The following is an 18700-nucleotide window of genomic DNA, read 5'->3' as shown; positions in this document are numbered from 1 at the left end:
TCTATTTGTTAAAAACATCGTGATGTGCTTCTAAGGTTCTACAAAATAAAAAACCTTCCAGGGTTAACTGGTATCTTGGATTAGTAATTCGAAATATTATTAACTAAAACAGCCACTGTGTGATGTTTTTCAGAAAGAATTTTCCTCTATTCCAGACTACCAAACATCTAGTACTTACTTCTGTGAAATATTGACTGCAACGCCAGTATTGTCTGATCAAAACAGAATTCCACTGGCAGTCATGTAAGTCCACATTTTATTTTGATTTTGTCATCTAAAAGCAACCCAGCTCCACTGCTAATTCACATTAATGATATGCTTGCAGACAGCTTTCCAGGACACTATCTATTTAAAAATTAAAAATCAGGTCATTCACCTTTGAGCTCTTTTTCAACGTGTAGAAGGCTGCACAGTTCAGCTTCACACTGTATATATTTATGTATGTATAAGTTTTTGCTGCACAAGATAAAAAAAACGAGACTTCATTTAACTGGGACTTCACATCCCATGGTTTCTTTTAAACCACAGCATCACTGAGTGTCAATAGCACAGCCCTGGGCCTTAATGTTTAACGGTTGTTCCCACTTCCTCCCTCATTTGGTTCTCAGTGCTGCCCATCCAGATATGTCAACAGAACCCATATGGAGAAAACCAAAACCAGCTTTAACATTGTTTTCTTCTCCTGTGGAAATGCATTTTGGCACTTTTGCAGGATGACAAAATTGGACCACACCATGTCGTTGTTGAACTGACATATATCAAGTAAAAAAAAACCCAAAAACACCCCAAAAACACTGACGAGTGAAACCTGCATTGAAGCACAGGGCTACTGTGCTGGAAAACTGATCTCTCTTTTTATGTCTTTTTTTCTTTTTTCTTTTGCTGCAAAGGAGCCCTGTAAATCATGTCCTTTATACCTCCGGCTGGGGGTTCAGTGCCTCACCACAGGGTGGGAGGAGAGCATGATGGGAAAAACATGATGGGATCTTACTTTAGTGCGTCAGACCAGACAGCGGGAGAGAAAAGAGGGAAACGAGAATGAGAAGCTCCAAACGGGTAGAGAGACAAAACCAGCAGGAGGGTAAAATATTGAAATACAGTCAGAGAAAGACAAATAAAGACACAAGACTATGAAGACATAAAACTGCAGTAACAGTAATAAAAATTAGACTTACTCTTTCAAAACATTTTAAATGGCCAGCTCGGTAACTCTTTAACTCTGTAATAGCAAAAGGGCACAAAATGTAATGATATACTAAAACATCAGCCATGACCTACTCAAAAACAAAAAGGAAGAAAAAGGGAAACCGATACATAAATCTTCCTAAATCCTTATTGGTTCGACCATCATTTTTTCAACAATAGCACAATTTTTGTAGCTGTGTTGTATTTGTAGATTTAAATAAATAAATTAAGATATAAATGAAGTGCAGACTTTCAGTTTTGGTTCAAGGGTTTTAACAAAAGTAATAACTGTTTCTGAAGTAATAGTCATTCTTATATACAGACACCCATGAAGGATCAAAATCAATTGGAGATCCAGTTTCATGGCGAGATGACATCTGTTTTTATTCCATGAAAAATTAAGAACATAAAAGTTCTCGAGTTGATTTCAACTGAATAAATGAATGTATTAACGGAACGCAGCGGCTAGCTCGGCAACACCAACAGGCCTGAAAAACCACAGAAGGAAACTGAAATGCATGATGACTGTTATTTTCTATGGTTAAGAAAAACAACTTGACATCTAACAAAGAACACTCTCAAAGAGGTAGGTATATCATTGTCTAGGTCACAACTAAAAGATGCTTTCAAGACTATGATGGAAATGGAATGTGTCAAACATAGTTTCTCAAGGTAAGGGTATTCTTTAATGGTCAAGTCAATCATCTAATTTGAACCCATTGGAGCCCACCTTTCAGTTATTAAATGCAAAACTGAATGCAGAAATACCAACAAACAAGCAACAACTGTAGGTGGCTGCAGTAAATGCCTATCAGAGGGTCTCAAGAGACGAAAAACAGCATTGGGTAATGGCCATGAATTCTGCAAAGGAGTTTGATCTAAGTACCAAGATGGAGCATGAAAATGATTATAGAGCTTATAGTGGTTGCTAATTTTCCACCCTTGTCCCATGTTTGTAGATATTTTTGCCAGTAAATAACCTTTGGTAAAAAAAAGATTTAAGTACTCAAACTAATGATAAATGTTGCCTTTTAACCTGTGAGCAAGCCTCATTAAAATCATCATGTTTGAATGTCCCCACAAGAAAAAGTACTGTGACCTTTTCATGGGCCCTAGCGTTTTTTTAAAGTTTAAAAGTGTCTCCTACTCCTATGGCAGATATGGTTGAACAAAAGACAAAGAACGAGAGAAGACAAAACATGTATTTATTTATAAGGGATACTGTACTTCATGAAATGAGGGCTTGCCAACCAACAATTTCAGGATCTGGCACTCAGGTCATGGAGGCATTTCAGAATTTTAAAGTACACCTAGTGGCCATCTGATGCAGTTTTTTTACAATTTTTCATATATAATTTCTCTTTAGGGTTTTATAGCCACCAACAGTTACTCGCACAACGCAAGCTCTCTAAGAAGGCAAAGAAAGGCTTGCCAAAAAATAGAAATAGCAAATGTTATCGCAACTAAGAAGTAAATGACATGAGTCACTAACCACAGCGCTTCTCTCCTCTACACGAACCCTCATGTCTATTTGAAGTTACCCTTGTGCAAATGTTCTCTGTGAAGCTTTTAAAAGCCTTCCAACAAAACCTAGACGACGCAATCCAGGTGCCAACTGCTCGAAAATTGCCACAAAAGACACAAAATCGAGTAAGAGGAAGCAGGAACAGCAAGCTCAGCAGCTGTGCGTTCCTTGTGGTAAATTTATGTGTTGTGTTTTAATACTCTTCTGTCACCTAATACTCTAAACAGAGCTGTTCATCCATAATTCTCAGATATAAATCGCTTTGGTCTCGACATCTAATATTGGCTTGTCTGAATGTGGTGGGTTCTGATGATTGATTGCACAAACATTCAACAAAGTCAGTTATAATATTCTGTTCCTGTGGAGGCAAACGGTAGGAATCATGAATGATTCATTACAGAGTTAAGGTAGGTCAGAGGGTTTATGCGATTAAACTTTTTTTTTTTTTAGAATTATCATTATAAGAATCCAAATTTAAGATCTCAGTGATTTAAAACAAGTAGCAATTTCAGACAGACATACAAATGGGTTATATGTTTGTGTCATCATGTAAATAAATCTGGGACTCTGATAGTACTGCAGCCACATGTCAGCAAGCCATGTGCTACATAGATACAAAATACCACAATCAAACTTGTTGTCTCTTCTTTCTGTGCTGACCTGCTGCATCCATTAGACGGGGCACGCGCGTGCACACACACACACACACACACACACATGCATATGTGCAATTTATCCAATAATGTGCAAATTAATGCACAGGCACAGATTGCTCCCACACAGCTGAGGAAATTATTCCTGGAAATCAACAGCGATTATTACAATCACAAGGACCTGGGGACATGCTGAGTGAAGGCTTGTAAAGAGAACAGTGTGAAAAAGGTTATATGGTGAGGAAAGGGTCTAAGGAGCTTGGAAAGAAAAGCGTCTGGACCTGAAGACGTTTCATTCGAGAAGCTTCTTCAGTTCTAAGGTCAAATGGTGGAGAGTCCCAGATTTAAACCCAGTGGGAGTATCCCCCCACAGAGGGACAAAGGACCCCCTGATGATCCTCTAATCACATGAGCCAAGGTGTGAAAGCGGGTGTGGGTCACAATCAGCCAGGGTTTCGGGTGAGCTCAAGTGAAAACTGGGCCCACCTCATGTGATTTCCTGAGGTCAGATGGCCCAGGATGTGAGTGGGCGTTAAGGCGTCTGGGAAGGGATGTCAAAACTGGATTATATATGGCATTATATATCTGGGATTATAAATCTGGGACTCTCCACCATTTGACCCTTAGAACTGAAGAAGCTTCTCGGATGAGAGGTGAAACGTCTTCAAGAAACTCAAAGAAGTCCAGACGCTTTTCTTTCCAAGCTCCTTAGAGTACGATGACCTGGATGACTGAGAACCTTCACAGACATGGTGAGGAAAGGTTTCAGCTCGAAAAGGAACAGGTCAAATATATATATAAATATATATAATGAACGACTGATGCGACTTTTGTTTTAATTTATTACAAGCTGTCACGTGAAGCACCGCACGCATCTCTGTGTGTTCATGTCCTGACACACGAGAGTCTAGATTTGTTTGTGTCCACGTGTGCATGTCTGATTGCGGATATTTCTTAGATGAAGCCAGGACGACAAAACAATGACTTCACATTGTGTCACTACAGCAACCCTGGCGACGGACCAAACAATAACATCTCTGTTATTTTGTTTACAGGCTGTACGGTCCATTGAGTGGCCTCGTGGTTTGCATCAGGGGGCCTTCAATATCTTCACCCAGTCGCTGAAATCAATGCGTTCAACTCTGTTTCTTACTTTCTGCTAGAAAGTTCAGTGATGTTACTTGGCTGCAAAACCAATTCCAGCTTGTAAACCAAGTTTGGATAATATTTCTTAGCCGTCAAAGTTTGTGTCATAAAAAGACTGAATCTGTTTCATAACCTGATATGAGCACTAGGTAGGCCACTGGGTGCAGCCAGGGGTGAATAGTGTACTGGATGATCTGACTTTTGGCTTGCAAGATAAAGAAAAAAATCATCCACTTTTCCCTCTGTTGTGCTATAAATTCCCAGAGCAAAACATTCACACTCCATTTGTCAACTCTAGTGAGTGTAGTGCAATCATTGTGTCTGTACTTCCAAGAATAATTGGGACAGTGCCTGACAGGTTCATAATTAATCACAAATGATTTAATTATTAAAATAGTGCTTAAATTTAAGCAAATCTAAGCTGCTAAATGGTTTAATAGGGTTATTAAAGCATTTAGCAGCAATAACTTGAAGTAACGTTTGGGCTCTCACATTATTATGGAGGACTTTTGGCCCACTCTTCTTTACAGCATTGCTTCAGTTTATTCAAGTTTCCAGTTATTCATTTATGCACAGCTCTCTTAAAGTCCTGCCACAGCATTTCATTCAAGTTGACATCTGGATTTTGTCTGGACCAGCAACTTTATTCTTTTTTTCTCATTGTATTCTGTATACAATGGAGTTTGTGGTTGACTCAATGACTGCAATGGTACAGTCACCGAGTCACTGATGTTTTGTCATTGGCTTTTTGCAATGTCTCTGAAGGTTGCACGTCTGTCTGATTACACATAATTCTAGTCTTTCTTTTTTACAAGACTGCATATTCATACTTGTTGAAGAACATTATAGTGTTTCATATAGATTGCTTTTTTTTAAGAACCCAGCAACATTAATTGAAAAATATATTAATGACTATTCCCTAAAATTACATTTGACAAAGTGAAAGTATCAACAACAATTCTAACATAGTAAATATTCCATTTTCATAAGCTGACTGTAAATAAACTCACAACTTAAGCTCTTTACAGGTTTGGGCATGACATTGTTTTATTTTTTGTTTGCCAGCTGCCAATTTCCACAATCTGTGAATTAAACCGTCTATTTTATTAATTCTTCAATTCATTTAAGAAGAACTTGGTCTTCAAAATTGCCATATTACTCTTAACTTCAGAGTCCTGGAGTCTTAGAAATTTATAGAATACACCCACCTCCATACCACAATATGTGCCTATATCTTTACACATGCGACTGGAGGCCCTTGTTGTCTTTTCTGAATGTTTTTTCCTTGATTCTTGATTTTTTTTCTGCATAAGCTGTCATGGTCTGGGTGGGCACCTGCAGGTCTCCGACAGCGGCCCCTCCTCCTTTGGGCGGAGTTCGGTTGCTCCTCCCTGGCTGACCACCTGTGAGCAATCATGCCAGCAGTATATCAGACCTGCGCTCTCAACCATTCATCGCCTGAGTATCTGCTATCCCCATGTCAGTCGAGTGGAGCATCATAACTCTGTAAGACGCTGTGTGATGTCTTACTTGTCTTTCTTATCCTCAGAGGTAGCACCTGGAGTGGAGATCTTGTCTCCCTCACTCCCGCCTTCCTGGACCTGGGCCGCCTGCTGCTAACACGACGTGGCCTGCCAGCCCACCACTCACTTGCCTGCCTGCCTCCCCACGCTTCGACCGCTTCCGGGCTTCCACCCCACCTGTCACCTCCACCTGAAACCAATGCCCCGGCCCCTGCCTAGTCCTGTTTCTACCTCCCCGCTGCCTCTGCTGTTCAGCCGTCTCCTAGAGGTGTCTAGGTCGCCCTCTTTATCGTAAATTATCCTACGTGCCACGAGTGTGGTGGCGCCGCTTTGCTTTTGTTTTGTTTGCCTGTGGGCGGAAATAAATCATTTGTTCCCTACCGTCTCGCTTCCGGGTTGGTTTCTGCACCTGTGTCCATCTTTGCTCCCTCGTGCCGCTGGGCCGTGACATAAGCAGACTTACATGTCAGACCTATGTGTTTCTAAAGCAAGGCCAGCTAGTCAGGGTCGACCTTATATGATGAAAAAGTAGAGCTGAAATGGGTGTGTCCACAGCGTCTCACAGTAACAGAAGAGACAACAATATAAAAACAACTTGAACTTGGACAGTGTTTGCATTTTTCTCTAATGCAAAAATATCAACATCCCTTGCCCACCATTTTCTCAAAAGCCCTTTATTTATACTTTCATTATAAAAATGGTTTTAGAGATATGAGCCCTCACACAACCACTCTAAGTGCTTTCTATCTAACATTCACATGCATTCATACAAGCAACTTGGGGGTAGTATCTTGCCTAAGGGCTTTTGGCATGCAGACTGGAGCAGACAGGGAGTGAACCACCAACCTTCCATTTATGACCTGTTTTACCACCTGAGCGACAGCTCTACATTTCTGCAGCAACTTCTTGTTTTTGATCTCAGTAATGTCTGTAACAATAACCTCTTTATTGTTTTAGTTTATATTTCTCTGACAGCTGCCACGAAACACAAATGGAATTTCAAAAAGGACAATAAACGATATAATAATCCAATATAACTAATCCATCTGTAAATCTCATCCTCCACTCACTTGTGAATAAAACCCTGAGATACTCAAACTGGAGGCCATCAACTGATGAAGCCAGGTGATGCCACCAAAACCACATCAACAGATTAACAGAACCACAAAAAACAAAGACAATATCTTGAGACCATCAAAGCACAGACCCTGTACCACTTGGCTACAACAGAGTATTATAATTATAAGAATTATAAACAGAATTGGTGACAAAGCGCAGCCCTGGAGAAATCCAACATGCATTGGCTTTTGCTGTAGTTTGCAACTAGCCATACTCCTGTAGTTCCCCTCATACGATATCTTGAGGGACTTGGTCAAATGCCTTCTTCAAATTCCCAAAACACCTGAGGACTGGTTGGGTAACCTCACACACACCCTTGAATATTATTCAATCCAGGATATCCAGGATAAAGAACTGGTCCACTGTTCTGCGACTACGACCTTTTAAATGGAACCATCCCCTGCCAATCCAGCACCGCCACCGCACGCAACACTGCAGAGATGTGCCAACCAGGACTTCCCAACAAACTCCAGAGCTTTTCAGAATTCAGGGTGAACCTCATCCTCCCCTGTGGTTCTACCATTAAAGAACTGTGTGACTATGCCAGTCATCCCCCTCCACACACTGCTTTCATTATAGAAAGTGTCAGTGGGATTGAGGAAATCTCCAAGGGGTTACTTCCACTACCTGACTATATCCTCAGCTAAGTCAGCAGCACTTCTTCCCCATCCTGAGCCACTTGATGCTTTGCCAGAATTACTTTGATAAAACTGAGCACACTCCACCACTGTCAGCTTGGGTTATGAGGGTGGTAATGAGTTAACTTTTCCTTTTCAAATGTTACTGGGTCAAAACAGACTGAATTCTACAGGCCAAAAATTAAATCGTGGAAATTGAGGTTGAATGAAGGCAACTGGTCTGTGTGTGTGTGTGTGTGTGTCTGTGTGTGTGTAGGTGTTTTGGTTGAGGTTTTTTTTTTAAAGAAACGTGACCATATGGAAATCATTACATGTGGGCTGATTCAGCATGCCAACATATTTTTGTGTTTGCACATGAGTGTGGGTCTGTCACCTCCAAGTTCAGCAAGTCAAGTACCACACCCCCAACCTCCACCCACACACATACAAACACAGAGACATAACAAAATGTCCTCAGAAATCTGGCTTAGACTAAATATTTGACCAAACAAAAGTAAAATGTATCTTGCATACAAATACTAAAGTATGCTCTATAAACTGACTGGGAGACTAACACAATGGGAGAAAACTGCAACTGTTGTTTAGGTTTCCTAAAGCATATTTAACAATACTTATTTATAGCCAGTCTAAGCCAAAGTTTGATCAAAAACACTCAATGCTTATCATATTTTTTGTAGAAAACATGCGAGTTGTTCTAAAAGTGTTCAGAAAATAATAACAAAGAATCATGACACTGTTACAATTAATGTAAAATCTTCCAGAAATACTTCCATTAGTTCGGAAGAGTAGCTCTCTGAACAAAGGTGACCAATCATGGTAATAATTGCAACAGCTCAATACAATTTATACAGTTTAATACAAAACATAGCTCATCACTTTTCAAGTACAACTTAAGCACTACTTCTTAAACCACTGACTATACTAGATCAGTAAGTTTTTTGCCAATCACTTACCAAGAGCCACCAAAAACACAATCTTGTTGTGTCTGAAACCCTGTAACTCCTCTGCATTTTGTAATATAATGCTGACTGACTTTATAAGCCCCTGAAAAACACATCAAAGAAAGTATGCAAATTGACAACGACAGAGGCAATAAAACTTCCAGCATGAGTTAAAAAGCAGCACTGGGACTGGATCTAGTAGCTCAACTGAAATTCAAAAACGTGACCAAGAAACCGTTAGAGAATACGTACACCATTAACCTCATTAGTCATATATGTAGGTTTAGAGAGCTACAGTATCAAACTGTGAACTGACACTCTAACCACGGACTGCATCGGACCCCTGGCAGTGCACGCAGAACTGCTGAATGCATTATTCATTTAATGGGATACTTATAAAGAGTACGGGAGAGAGGAGGAGGCGGGTGAAGGAGGGAGAGCCAAAGTCAAAGGGCATGAAGGGGGCAAGGAAGTCATTTGCATGAAGATAGAGACTGAGTGAAGGCGTGGAGCAAGCTGGAGAGGGGAGTGGAGCCCAAGGGGGAAGAGGGGGGGGGGAAATAGGGGAAAGGAGGGGAGGAAAGCGAGGGGTGAAACTCCTAAAACACATAAATAGGTGGAAAAGGACTTGGAACTTTGCAGTCACTCGTCCCGACAGCCACATCCACAGCTCTCCTCTCCCCTTCTCCTCACCTTCAGCCCTCTACTCCACTCAGCTGCAGTCCATCATTCATCTGGAACCCTGAGCAAACCCAGTGAGTAGTTTCTACAGCACACATTTACCCTGTTTCTGCATGGCCTTCCAGCTAAAAGACTGCTTAGACTACTAATCTACACAAATTGATGGATGTAAGAGTTGAACCATAGGTAGCTACAGAGCTTACAAGAAAAGCTACTAACAGTTTTTAAGACACAGGACTTTTAAACAAGTACAAAGTATTTAAGTGATAACATATTCAGAGTAAGCAAAGGTGGTAAAAAATGTAAATGTAGCCATTTTTAATTTAATTGTAAATATTTAAATTAAGAACGAAATTTTAAAAGAATGGAAAAGCTGCTAATTCTGAAAGACCTGGCAGTGTCAAGATAAAGTGTCTTACTTGCTCAGGGTTGAATACTAAAAATGTGTTGCAATCTATGCGAAAGCTGTTCATTTATATACCCTCTGAGAAGCAGGGATGCAGCACTTGAACTCTTCATTAAACAGTGACACATATGAGCATGAAAGTGATACTGCTAACTGAAAGACTAAATCAGAAGACCCACACTGGAGCTTTATTGACAGAGTTCAGGGAAGATGCAGCCATGACTGGAGGAAGGCAATAATGAGATATCCAATGGAGAAGAAGAATAGCTTACTTCTATTTAATACCTTTAATGCAGATAATACAGAGATGGATGGTTTAGCAGACTGCAAGTGCGATTACACTTTCGTTGTATGTATCCTAATAAATGTCAGATTTCCTTCTGCCACTTTAACAATGCTAAACTAACTTTACAAGTATAAAAAGTGGAAAGACGGTCTAGAAACAAATGTCCCTTGTATAAAGAAGTTGTTAAACCCAATGTTAATGGTGTCTGATCACAGTTTTCTTGGTGCTGATCTGTCTTAAATATATAAGATTATAAGAATCAAAAAGAATGAGAAGGCTTTTATTTGGAAAACCAATATTTATGGTTAGGCCACTGTTATGAGACCTTTATAAAAGAAAAAAGTACAAAATAGTGTTTACTGTGTAGTAACTGACCAGGTACTTCTTTGCAGCTCTATATTATTACTGACTAGTCTTCCTTCTTTACCATTTTCTTTTATGCACCTCATTCAGGTCTTCTCCCCCGATCTACTCTTATCATGGACACCACAAAAATGACTATCTCCCTCTTTGAGGCACTCTGTCACCTGATTGTCTTGATGCTAAGTCTGGGCCAAGGAATTCATTCGATGCCTGTCCCTACTGACATCCCCATGTGCACAGCTTCAGAAACTGCCCAGTATAGTCTAACATTTACTGGCAAGTGGACCCAGGCAGCTTTTCCTAAGCAGTATCCTCGCTACCGTCCTCCTGCACAGTGGTCAAATCTTATTGGTAAGTGCACCTAACCTAAGGCAAGTTATTGGTCACATTATTTTCAGGTCAATGTGGCAAGATCTATTGGGTGGTTGAAAAACAGAAAGCTACTACATAAAATGTCTTTTGAATAAGTCAGAAGAGGAATGCACCAACTGTTTACTATAGAGTTATTAAAAAACAATCCTATTTTTTATTTGTATCACATTTTACCCACTAGTAGGATGTTATACATCTGCCCAATTCAGTCCAAAAACACTAGAAAACAGTCACAGGAGTCCATTAATTTCCCTTTGCCGAGATGTACTGTACATGATCTCACTATTCAGACTAACACCTGCTGAAACAACAATTTTTCATCCTTTCTTTTCCATTAGGGGTGACCCACAGCTCTGACTACCACATGTGGCAACGTAATGAGTTTGCCAGCAATGGAGTGAGGGAGTTCACGGAGAAAGGTGAGGCTTGGACGCTTGTGAAGGAAGTCGAGACGGCCGGTGAACGCATCCAGAGTGTTTATGGGATCCTCTCCGCTCCCGCTGTCGTGGGCGGCACAGGCCAGATGAACACTGAGTTTGAGGTCTTTGCCAGGCACTCCTTTGTAAGTTTCTCAACAGGGCATTAAGTGCATGCAAGGCTTGTCACTGACAGGTCAGCATAGATAAGGTGGTGTGAAGAATTCCCAAATAAGCACTTAGAATCATAGCTCTGTTTAGCCCAATAATAAAGCCTTACAGATAGGTACCCAGACCAAACAGGTTTAAAATTTGACCATAATATAAATAAACTGTTTTAAAGTGGAAATTATCATTCTAGGAATCAGCACCACATCAGATTATACAATAACTTCCACTGTAGTTTGCAAAGGTTACAAATATTTCAGTGTCAGTGAAGTTTTCAATGTTTCACTGTTATTTAAATTTCATGTAAGTGCAAATAAGAAATTTGGTGTAAACTCGGACATTATTTCTACTGAAGATGTTTTGTTGCTATGTTATATATTATATGTTAATATATATATCAAAATTGCAACCATTTTAAAATTTGCATCCAGTGTCTTTGTAGTCAAATAATAACCTGCCACACTACTGATAATTGTTCATAATATGAAGTTATACTGTGAGGAAAAACTGCATAATGCCTCTTTAATTAGGCTGATGCAGCAACAAAATGTTCCTATAAAACAAGCTCCTGACAGTTATTTTTGCCTGTAAACTACACCAAAAAGCGAGCTTCTGTAACTGTAACGAGTCTAATTAATGTCTCTTCGAATTATGTAACCTCTGCAGAAGTTTGCAGTTAAACTTCCCACTGATGAGTCTCTGGGTAGCTAATAAAACCTCTGGCACATCTGACGAAAATTTGTTAAGCTTGGAAAAAGCCAATTGGAAACATAAGATGGTCACCAAAATAAAAGCAAGCCATGCTGGAACAAAAGTGCACTTGTAGAGTGGTGGATCCGGTACAAGACTACGAATCTCTATTATGTCATGCTTAAAAAAGAGCATATTAATGCACAATAAAATAAATCATTGTAAAACACAGACATCATATATGATTTAGAAGTATTTAGTGGTCCTTGAAGGAGGTTTGAGAATTAAGATGTTGGAAAGATGTTTGGAAAGGATTTTATTATGTTTTTCTTTCCTTTTCTATTCTCATCTCTGCCTGTGGCTACATTTTAACTCACTTCTTATGTTTTACTTTCTCCATTCACAGCTGTCATTTATTGTACGTATCGTCCCAAGCCCGGACTGGTTTGTGGGTGTGGACAGTATAGACCTGTGTGATGGCGACCACTGGAAAGAAAATGTGTCAGTGGATCTTTTTCCATATGATGCAGGAACTGACAGTGGGTTCACCTTCTCGTCTCCCAACTTTGAGACCATCCCACAGGATAAAATCACACAGGTGGGCAGCACAGGTGCATGAATCCATAGTAAACCCGGGTATTTAGAAATCCTGATTGTCAACAGCTAGTAATGAAAACATTAGTGTTTCTATTAGACTCATACAGAGATGCTGTATTGAAGTGATGTACAGCAACACTCTACGGCTGCTGAATTTGCCCAAAAATTACAACACTGCTTTAACAAAATAAACTACACTCATTAGAATATTTATTTCTGCACATTTCAACCAGAAAAAGCAAAAAGAATAGAGACATAACTATAAGGCTATATTTAAGGTAAATTTAAACATAATTATAAGTTTTAAAATGCATCCCTCAACCAATAACATGGTGTAAGTCTTATCCATCAGTACACTGCAAGCACAATGGTCCAGGGATAATTTAGGTCTGGTCAATACCAGCATCTTTTTTTTCATATTTAAGACGACTTTTTCATCAGCTACAAATGTTAAGTTAGCTGGTTAGACAGTAATGTCAAAATAGTACAAAAAACTGAAAAAGACTATGAATAAACAGGGAAACAAAACAGAAACTTTCTGACTTTTTCACAATTTGGTCATATTGCTGAATTTATATTATAATGCACTACAGTGGAACCCCGACTTACGAAATTAATTTGTTCCCGAGGGTCTTTCGTAAGTCGAAAATTTTCGTAAGTCGAAGCACCCATCGCGCCTTTTGAGTGAACGATAGGCTATAGGCTAATTGCTAACTGGAACACTAATACGTCGTTCAAGTGAAACAGCAAAGCGCAGGTACGAAAGCCAAGGGGGTTGTCACATGATTCGGAAGGCATTGTGGGCATTGTAGGCATTCTGGGCTCAGCCAATCACAGCCAGCGGATTTCGTTACGTGGGCATTTTGCCGTAACACGGGCAGAAATATTGCTGCGAGTGCCTTCGTAACTTGAATTTTTTGTTAAATGGGGTATTCGAAAGTTGGGGTTCCACTGTATATGGAAATCATCACCAGGCTGAGTTCAGTGAGACATAACAGAAAATCAATTAAAGTGTAACTAGTAAACTATATGAGAGTATTTGAGGTTTAGTAATGTTGATAAAGGTAATTAAGCCACCACCGACACAGCTGTGTGCACTATCTGCCTCCAGGAAGCACCTAAAGACATTTATACTTCCCTAAATCCTCCAGCAAAAATCAAAAGAATATGGCAGCTGTTGCCGTGATACCAGCTTTCTTTTCTATTAAACTGTAATTTCAACTTTTAGTATCAATTGTAAGCCCATGCAGCAGCAAAATCAGTCTGAAGAGGCTTGTTACAACACATATCTTGATAGATATTCCTTGTCCATTTTCCTCTTCACAGATCACTTCCTCTTTCCCTAGTCACCCAGCCAATTCCTTCTTCTACCCCCGCCTAAAGCACCTACCACCCATTGCGAAGGTCACACTGACCAAAATAAAGAAGACCAATAAGATCATCAGCCTGCCCATGGAGCCCACTCAATCCAACCAGCTGCCAACAGGAAATGAGATTGAAGATAAGCTCATAAGTAAGTCTGAATAACAAGTAAATGAAGAATTTCTGTTTTTATATGATTCATCTACTTTCTTTGAAACATGCATTTTACAGCATAGTACAGAACACAATAACAAAAGCTAGAACTCAAGGATGTGGCAGTTAACATCTCAGTTTGGTCTCAGTTTCACACTCACTAGAGTCCTATGTTTTGGGAAATGTTTATGGGAAAATTAGGAGCAGTCGTTTAAATGGCATCATGTCCTCCTTTATGTCTTAACACAGATCCATGCGTGAACCATTACTCGCGTAACCCCGGTTCTCTGAAAACTGAGTAATCTACTGAGTGACAATTGAAAGAGAACTCTACACAGGGCTCTAGAGTGCGACCAATTTGGTCGCAAAAGCACAGTGTTTCCAGAAAAACACATTATATTATATAAATTATTATACAATTTGTGTGCGCCTAACTTTTGTGCCGGTATGCCTAACTTTTTTAAGTTAGGCGTACCGGTACGCCCATGGCAAAAAGTTAGTCTAGAGCCCTGCTACATTAATCCCAATCCTCAATGGTTCTCAATCTGACCTGGTCAACACACCAATAGGGATATTTTTATCCCCATATATTTATCTATGTTTTATTCTGCATTCAAGATACTGTCTTGGCAGCTACAAGTCATTCTGGTGACAAACCCTGAATGCATCCATAACTGAATTAGGCAAACATATGAGACAAAGACAGACTTCAGAAGAACACCAACTCTATAGTGTCTTTCTTATTCTACTGATACTATATATATTATATTTGTTGTTAAAGGCTAAACTAAAAGTATATACAGAACAAAATGAATACAGAATTCTACATGCTTTGTCAAACTCAGATGTAAGGTTTTAACATAAGGCAGGGACTTGCTCATTTTGGGGGAATTTAGGAAACATTACAGGCCACACACAAACTAAACTGTTTCCAACCAAAGACCAGAAAATCCAAGCCAGAGTCAGGGTACCAGAAAATACCAGAAACACATCTGGCATCTAGTATGAGAGGCAAAATATGTGTGATAAAAGATGTCAAAGAGTACTTTATGAAAACTGTGTAGAAATTATATACAGTAAATTTTTAGTCATGATGCCAAGTGGGACATAAACACTGGAATTTATTTCATGGGTGAAGCTGGATATGTGGGTTCCGAGACTATTTAAGACTCTTCTGTAGAGAAAGGAAGAATACAAAGACATCTTGGAAAATGTACATGGAAAAGCTGTATCAAACTAAAAGTTAGCAATGCAGCAGACAAGTAACTTTGTGTGAATGATGCATGTGATAGGGAGGGCAAAACAGCCTTTTATAAAAGCACAATTCACCATGGAAAGTCTAAATAGATGACTTGACTGGGAAAAGTTTTTTTAAGGGGGGAAAAGTAATAGATAGCATGTTGGCCTGGCAAAAGAGCTGACAGAGCATTAATCAGAAGCAGGGTTGAGGGTAACTGCAAGGGTCTGAGTCAGCATCACAGACTACAAGACCGTTCCCCCGACAACCCATCAACAAACAACAGAGAATGGCCAACAATCTGTTGGGGTTTCCTCCCCCTGTTCCCAATGCTCCATCTTACCCTTGTGTCTGTTTATCCTACCCCTGTCATTATCCCTCCATCGTATTTGTGTATTCTCCCCAGAGCTTGAACAAAACTTTTCTTTAATGATCAGTAAGCACCTGTTCTAGATCTGTGAGACACTGATGGAAAATCAGGTTAAATCATCTTTGTGTTTCTGCAACCTTTTGTCACATTAACCTTCGCTTTGTCATTCTTGAACATAAATTTTAAAGGGAGTTATCAGCCTTTCACTTGATATCCAAATGTCCATCTATGCAGCTTCCATACAACCTCCCTTCCTTCTGCTTTTCTACTCTCTAACTGACAACTGCGATTCATATCAGCTGCATAGAAGCCCACCAAGAGCTTGACTGAGGTACATCAGCAAGTAGTCTGAAAGCACCAAAAAACATGATGTGATGATAAGACTTTAAAAGGATTACATTTTTATTAGGTTAGCTGAAAAAGCAGGAAGTCAGAGGATGCTTCCTTACCCTCTATTATAATTGAGGTGTCTCCTAATAAGGGGCTAAATCATGATCTGTTGCAGAGGAGTCATTAAGTAGCAGCACTGTTTACTCTGAGGCAAAAATAAAAAAAGTAAGCACAATGAGCAAAAACCCACTCTACAAATGAAAGTAGAGCAAAATGAAAATGAACTCCAGCAGTGCAACCACTGCAAAGAGTCTATAATGAGAAAATGTGGGTTCATAAGGCCTACACACAAAGCACGGCAACACCCTTTAATAATTTAGTGTTATTAAAAGAAAAGAAGATTTTCCTGATTACGACATATTACTCATCTTATAAGTCATCTGCAAAGAGTTAAGAGCAACAAATTAGCAGAATGGAAACCTGATTGTTAATATGATTGCTATGCTGCCCGCCCTTCTCTGCAGATACCCCTCTGGACTGTGAAGTGTCAGTGTGGTCTCCCTGGGGCTTGTGCAAGGGCAAATGTGGAGAGTCAGGCGTTCAGCACCGCACGCGCTACATCATAATGCACCCAGCCAACAATGGAGCAGCCTGTCCCCTGCTGGAGGAAGAGCGGAAGTGTTTCCCAGACAACTGTTTATGACTAGGCCAGGAAAGGAGGGAAAAGAAAGAGAGGAAGGAGAGGAGAAAGAAGAAGGAGAGGAAAGCCAGAAAAGGGAGGAAAGGACGAAGACGCAACAGCAACAGTAAAAGGTCCACGATTTAATCACATGAAGTTTAACCATCACAAACCAGCTTCCATCGGTTCTCCCTAGCCAAACTGTTTCTGTGGAAATCACTAATATACATACTGATTATGTGACTGTTCAACTGGGAGAGTGTGCCTTAAAAAAAATCCTTAATCTTCCCTTCATATTGATAGATCTGACAGCACTAAAGAGGTGTAGTTTGGCAAAATAGCCATTAGACACCAATTCAGTTTTGGCAGATGATCAAAATTGTCTGGGGAGAGATCAATGCTGTTTGGTAATTAGAAAATGAGCTGAAAACACAAGTTGGCACTGTAATTGGATTTGCTTTGACACTTCTGAAGATCACAAATATTTGTTTGCTACTCCCAGCAGCTTTTATTTAGAGGATTTAGAAAAAATCCTGGCATAAGATCCAAAATTATACAAATTATATCAAACTAAGAAAAGGTGGAAATACGGTGCTTCAATAGCCCCATTAGCAGAAGTAATATGATAACAAAAGTGACATATACACTTTCCTAAATTTAAAACATAATGTTTAAAGAAACATTGCGCTTGTTTTCCTAAAGAAAATGGATATATTTATTGACAGGATTTTAACCTGTAGTGTACAGCATATGAAATCTGAAATAATTTGTATTCCTTTACGTTACTGAGTTAAAACAGAAAAACTTGCTTTGTAAAATACTAAAACACTAAAAATATGTGTATTTTTTTTTGTAAAGGTCAATAAAATGTGAATACAACTTACTGTTTCCTCTTTGATTCCTGTTTTCTCAAGAAACAAATGGGGGCGTCGTTTAATTAAAACTGTCATGGCCTGTTGATTATCACCTTTAAATATTAGGCATGCATTAAGTTAATATTACTGATGTTGCGTTTGCAGGATCCAGGAGTGTAGAGGACAAGCTGACCTCGGTTCACACAGTTTTGGACTGAATCCACCCTAATGAAGTGTTGGTCATAAAGTGAACACAAGTGATCTCCAGTGATTAAAGAGTTCATGAAATGTTTAGAACTCAAAGTTTAAAATCTTAAAGCAAGAAATTAATTTCACATAAAGGCTATAAAGCATAAATCCTACTGCACAAAAATATATATGTACATAGAAAAATGACCTTTTCTTTCAGGGCACGATGAAGACGACATAATTTTAAGTAAACGATATTAGCGTAAATATGTAAAACAGATATTCCCACCAAGCCAGCACTGAAACTACGGACGGCAGCCTGAATAGCAATAAGAACTAAACATCTGGGACATGAGGGATGTCCTTCCGTTCGGAATGACGAGGGAGAGGAAAATTACTGAGCTAAAGATGTGTGTTTTAGCATTTCTATTGTAGGTTCATTAACTATGTGTTAGAAGTAAGAGTAACGTAAACATCCAGTTTGGTGCAATGTCACGAGAAATATCCCTGCTTTGTTTGTGAAATTGAATTTTTAACAGACACAGTATAAAACCTGTGGTTATTTTATTGGTATGATAAAAGTACTGATTTACTATTCAAGCTTCCTGTAAAGTTACCAGAGTGTGGGATGAGAAGGAAATCTGATTCTTTGCTTACTTTAGAAATGACAACTTTTGCAGATGCTAAATATGAGATGGGTTCATTCAGTGTGTGTGGGAGTTTTCTCTGCATGTGACCTCATCTAAGGTAAACATATGGCATTTTACGCAATGGACTGGATTACATTTCCTACACTGATTACTAGGGATGGGTATTG

General features: G+C 39.4%; 1 protein-coding gene across 1 annotated transcript; it reads left to right on the top strand.

The window, feature by feature from the left end:
- The first annotated feature begins 9381 nt into the window (after nucleotides 1-9381).
- On the top strand, nucleotides 9382-17676 carry spon2b (spondin 2b, extracellular matrix protein). The gene is made up of 6 exons (XM_005726459.1): nucleotides 9382-9485; nucleotides 10557-10817; nucleotides 11177-11400; nucleotides 12519-12710; nucleotides 14036-14222; nucleotides 16686-17676. Exons 2-6 carry the CDS (start codon nucleotides 10583-10585, stop codon nucleotides 16862-16864), a joined length of 1017 nt encoding a protein of 338 aa, XP_005726516.1. The 5' UTR covers nucleotides 9382-9485; nucleotides 10557-10582; the 3' UTR covers nucleotides 16865-17676.
- The last annotated feature ends 1024 nt before the right edge of the window (nucleotides 17677-18700 follow it).

The sequence above is a fragment of the Pundamilia nyererei genome, unplaced genomic scaffold (assembly GCF_000239375.1).
Source record: "Pundamilia nyererei isolate P.nyererei 1_Seehausen unplaced genomic scaffold, PunNye1.0 scaffold00020, whole genome shotgun sequence".
NCBI lineage: Eukaryota > Metazoa > Chordata > Actinopteri > Cichliformes > Cichlidae > Pundamilia > Pundamilia nyererei.
The sequence above is the reverse complement of the archived record's forward strand: the minus strand, read 5'-3'. Positions and strand labels throughout refer to the sequence as shown.

What these genes read in the sequence shown, in the direction of transcription:
- spon2b (XM_005726459.1), top strand. Translation starts at nt 10,583, where the DNA reads ATGGACACCACAAAAATGACTATCTCCCTCTTTGAGGCACTCTGTCAC. An exon ending in ACAGTGGTCAAATCTTATTG is followed by an intron (nt 10,818 to 11,176) that starts GTAAGTGCACCT and finishes CTTTTCCATTAG; the next exon opens with GGGTGACCCACAGCTCTGAC. An exon ending in TCTTTGCCAGGCACTCCTTT is followed by an intron (nt 11,401 to 12,518) that starts GTAAGTTTCTCA and finishes CTCCATTCACAG; the next exon opens with CTGTCATTTATTGTACGTAT.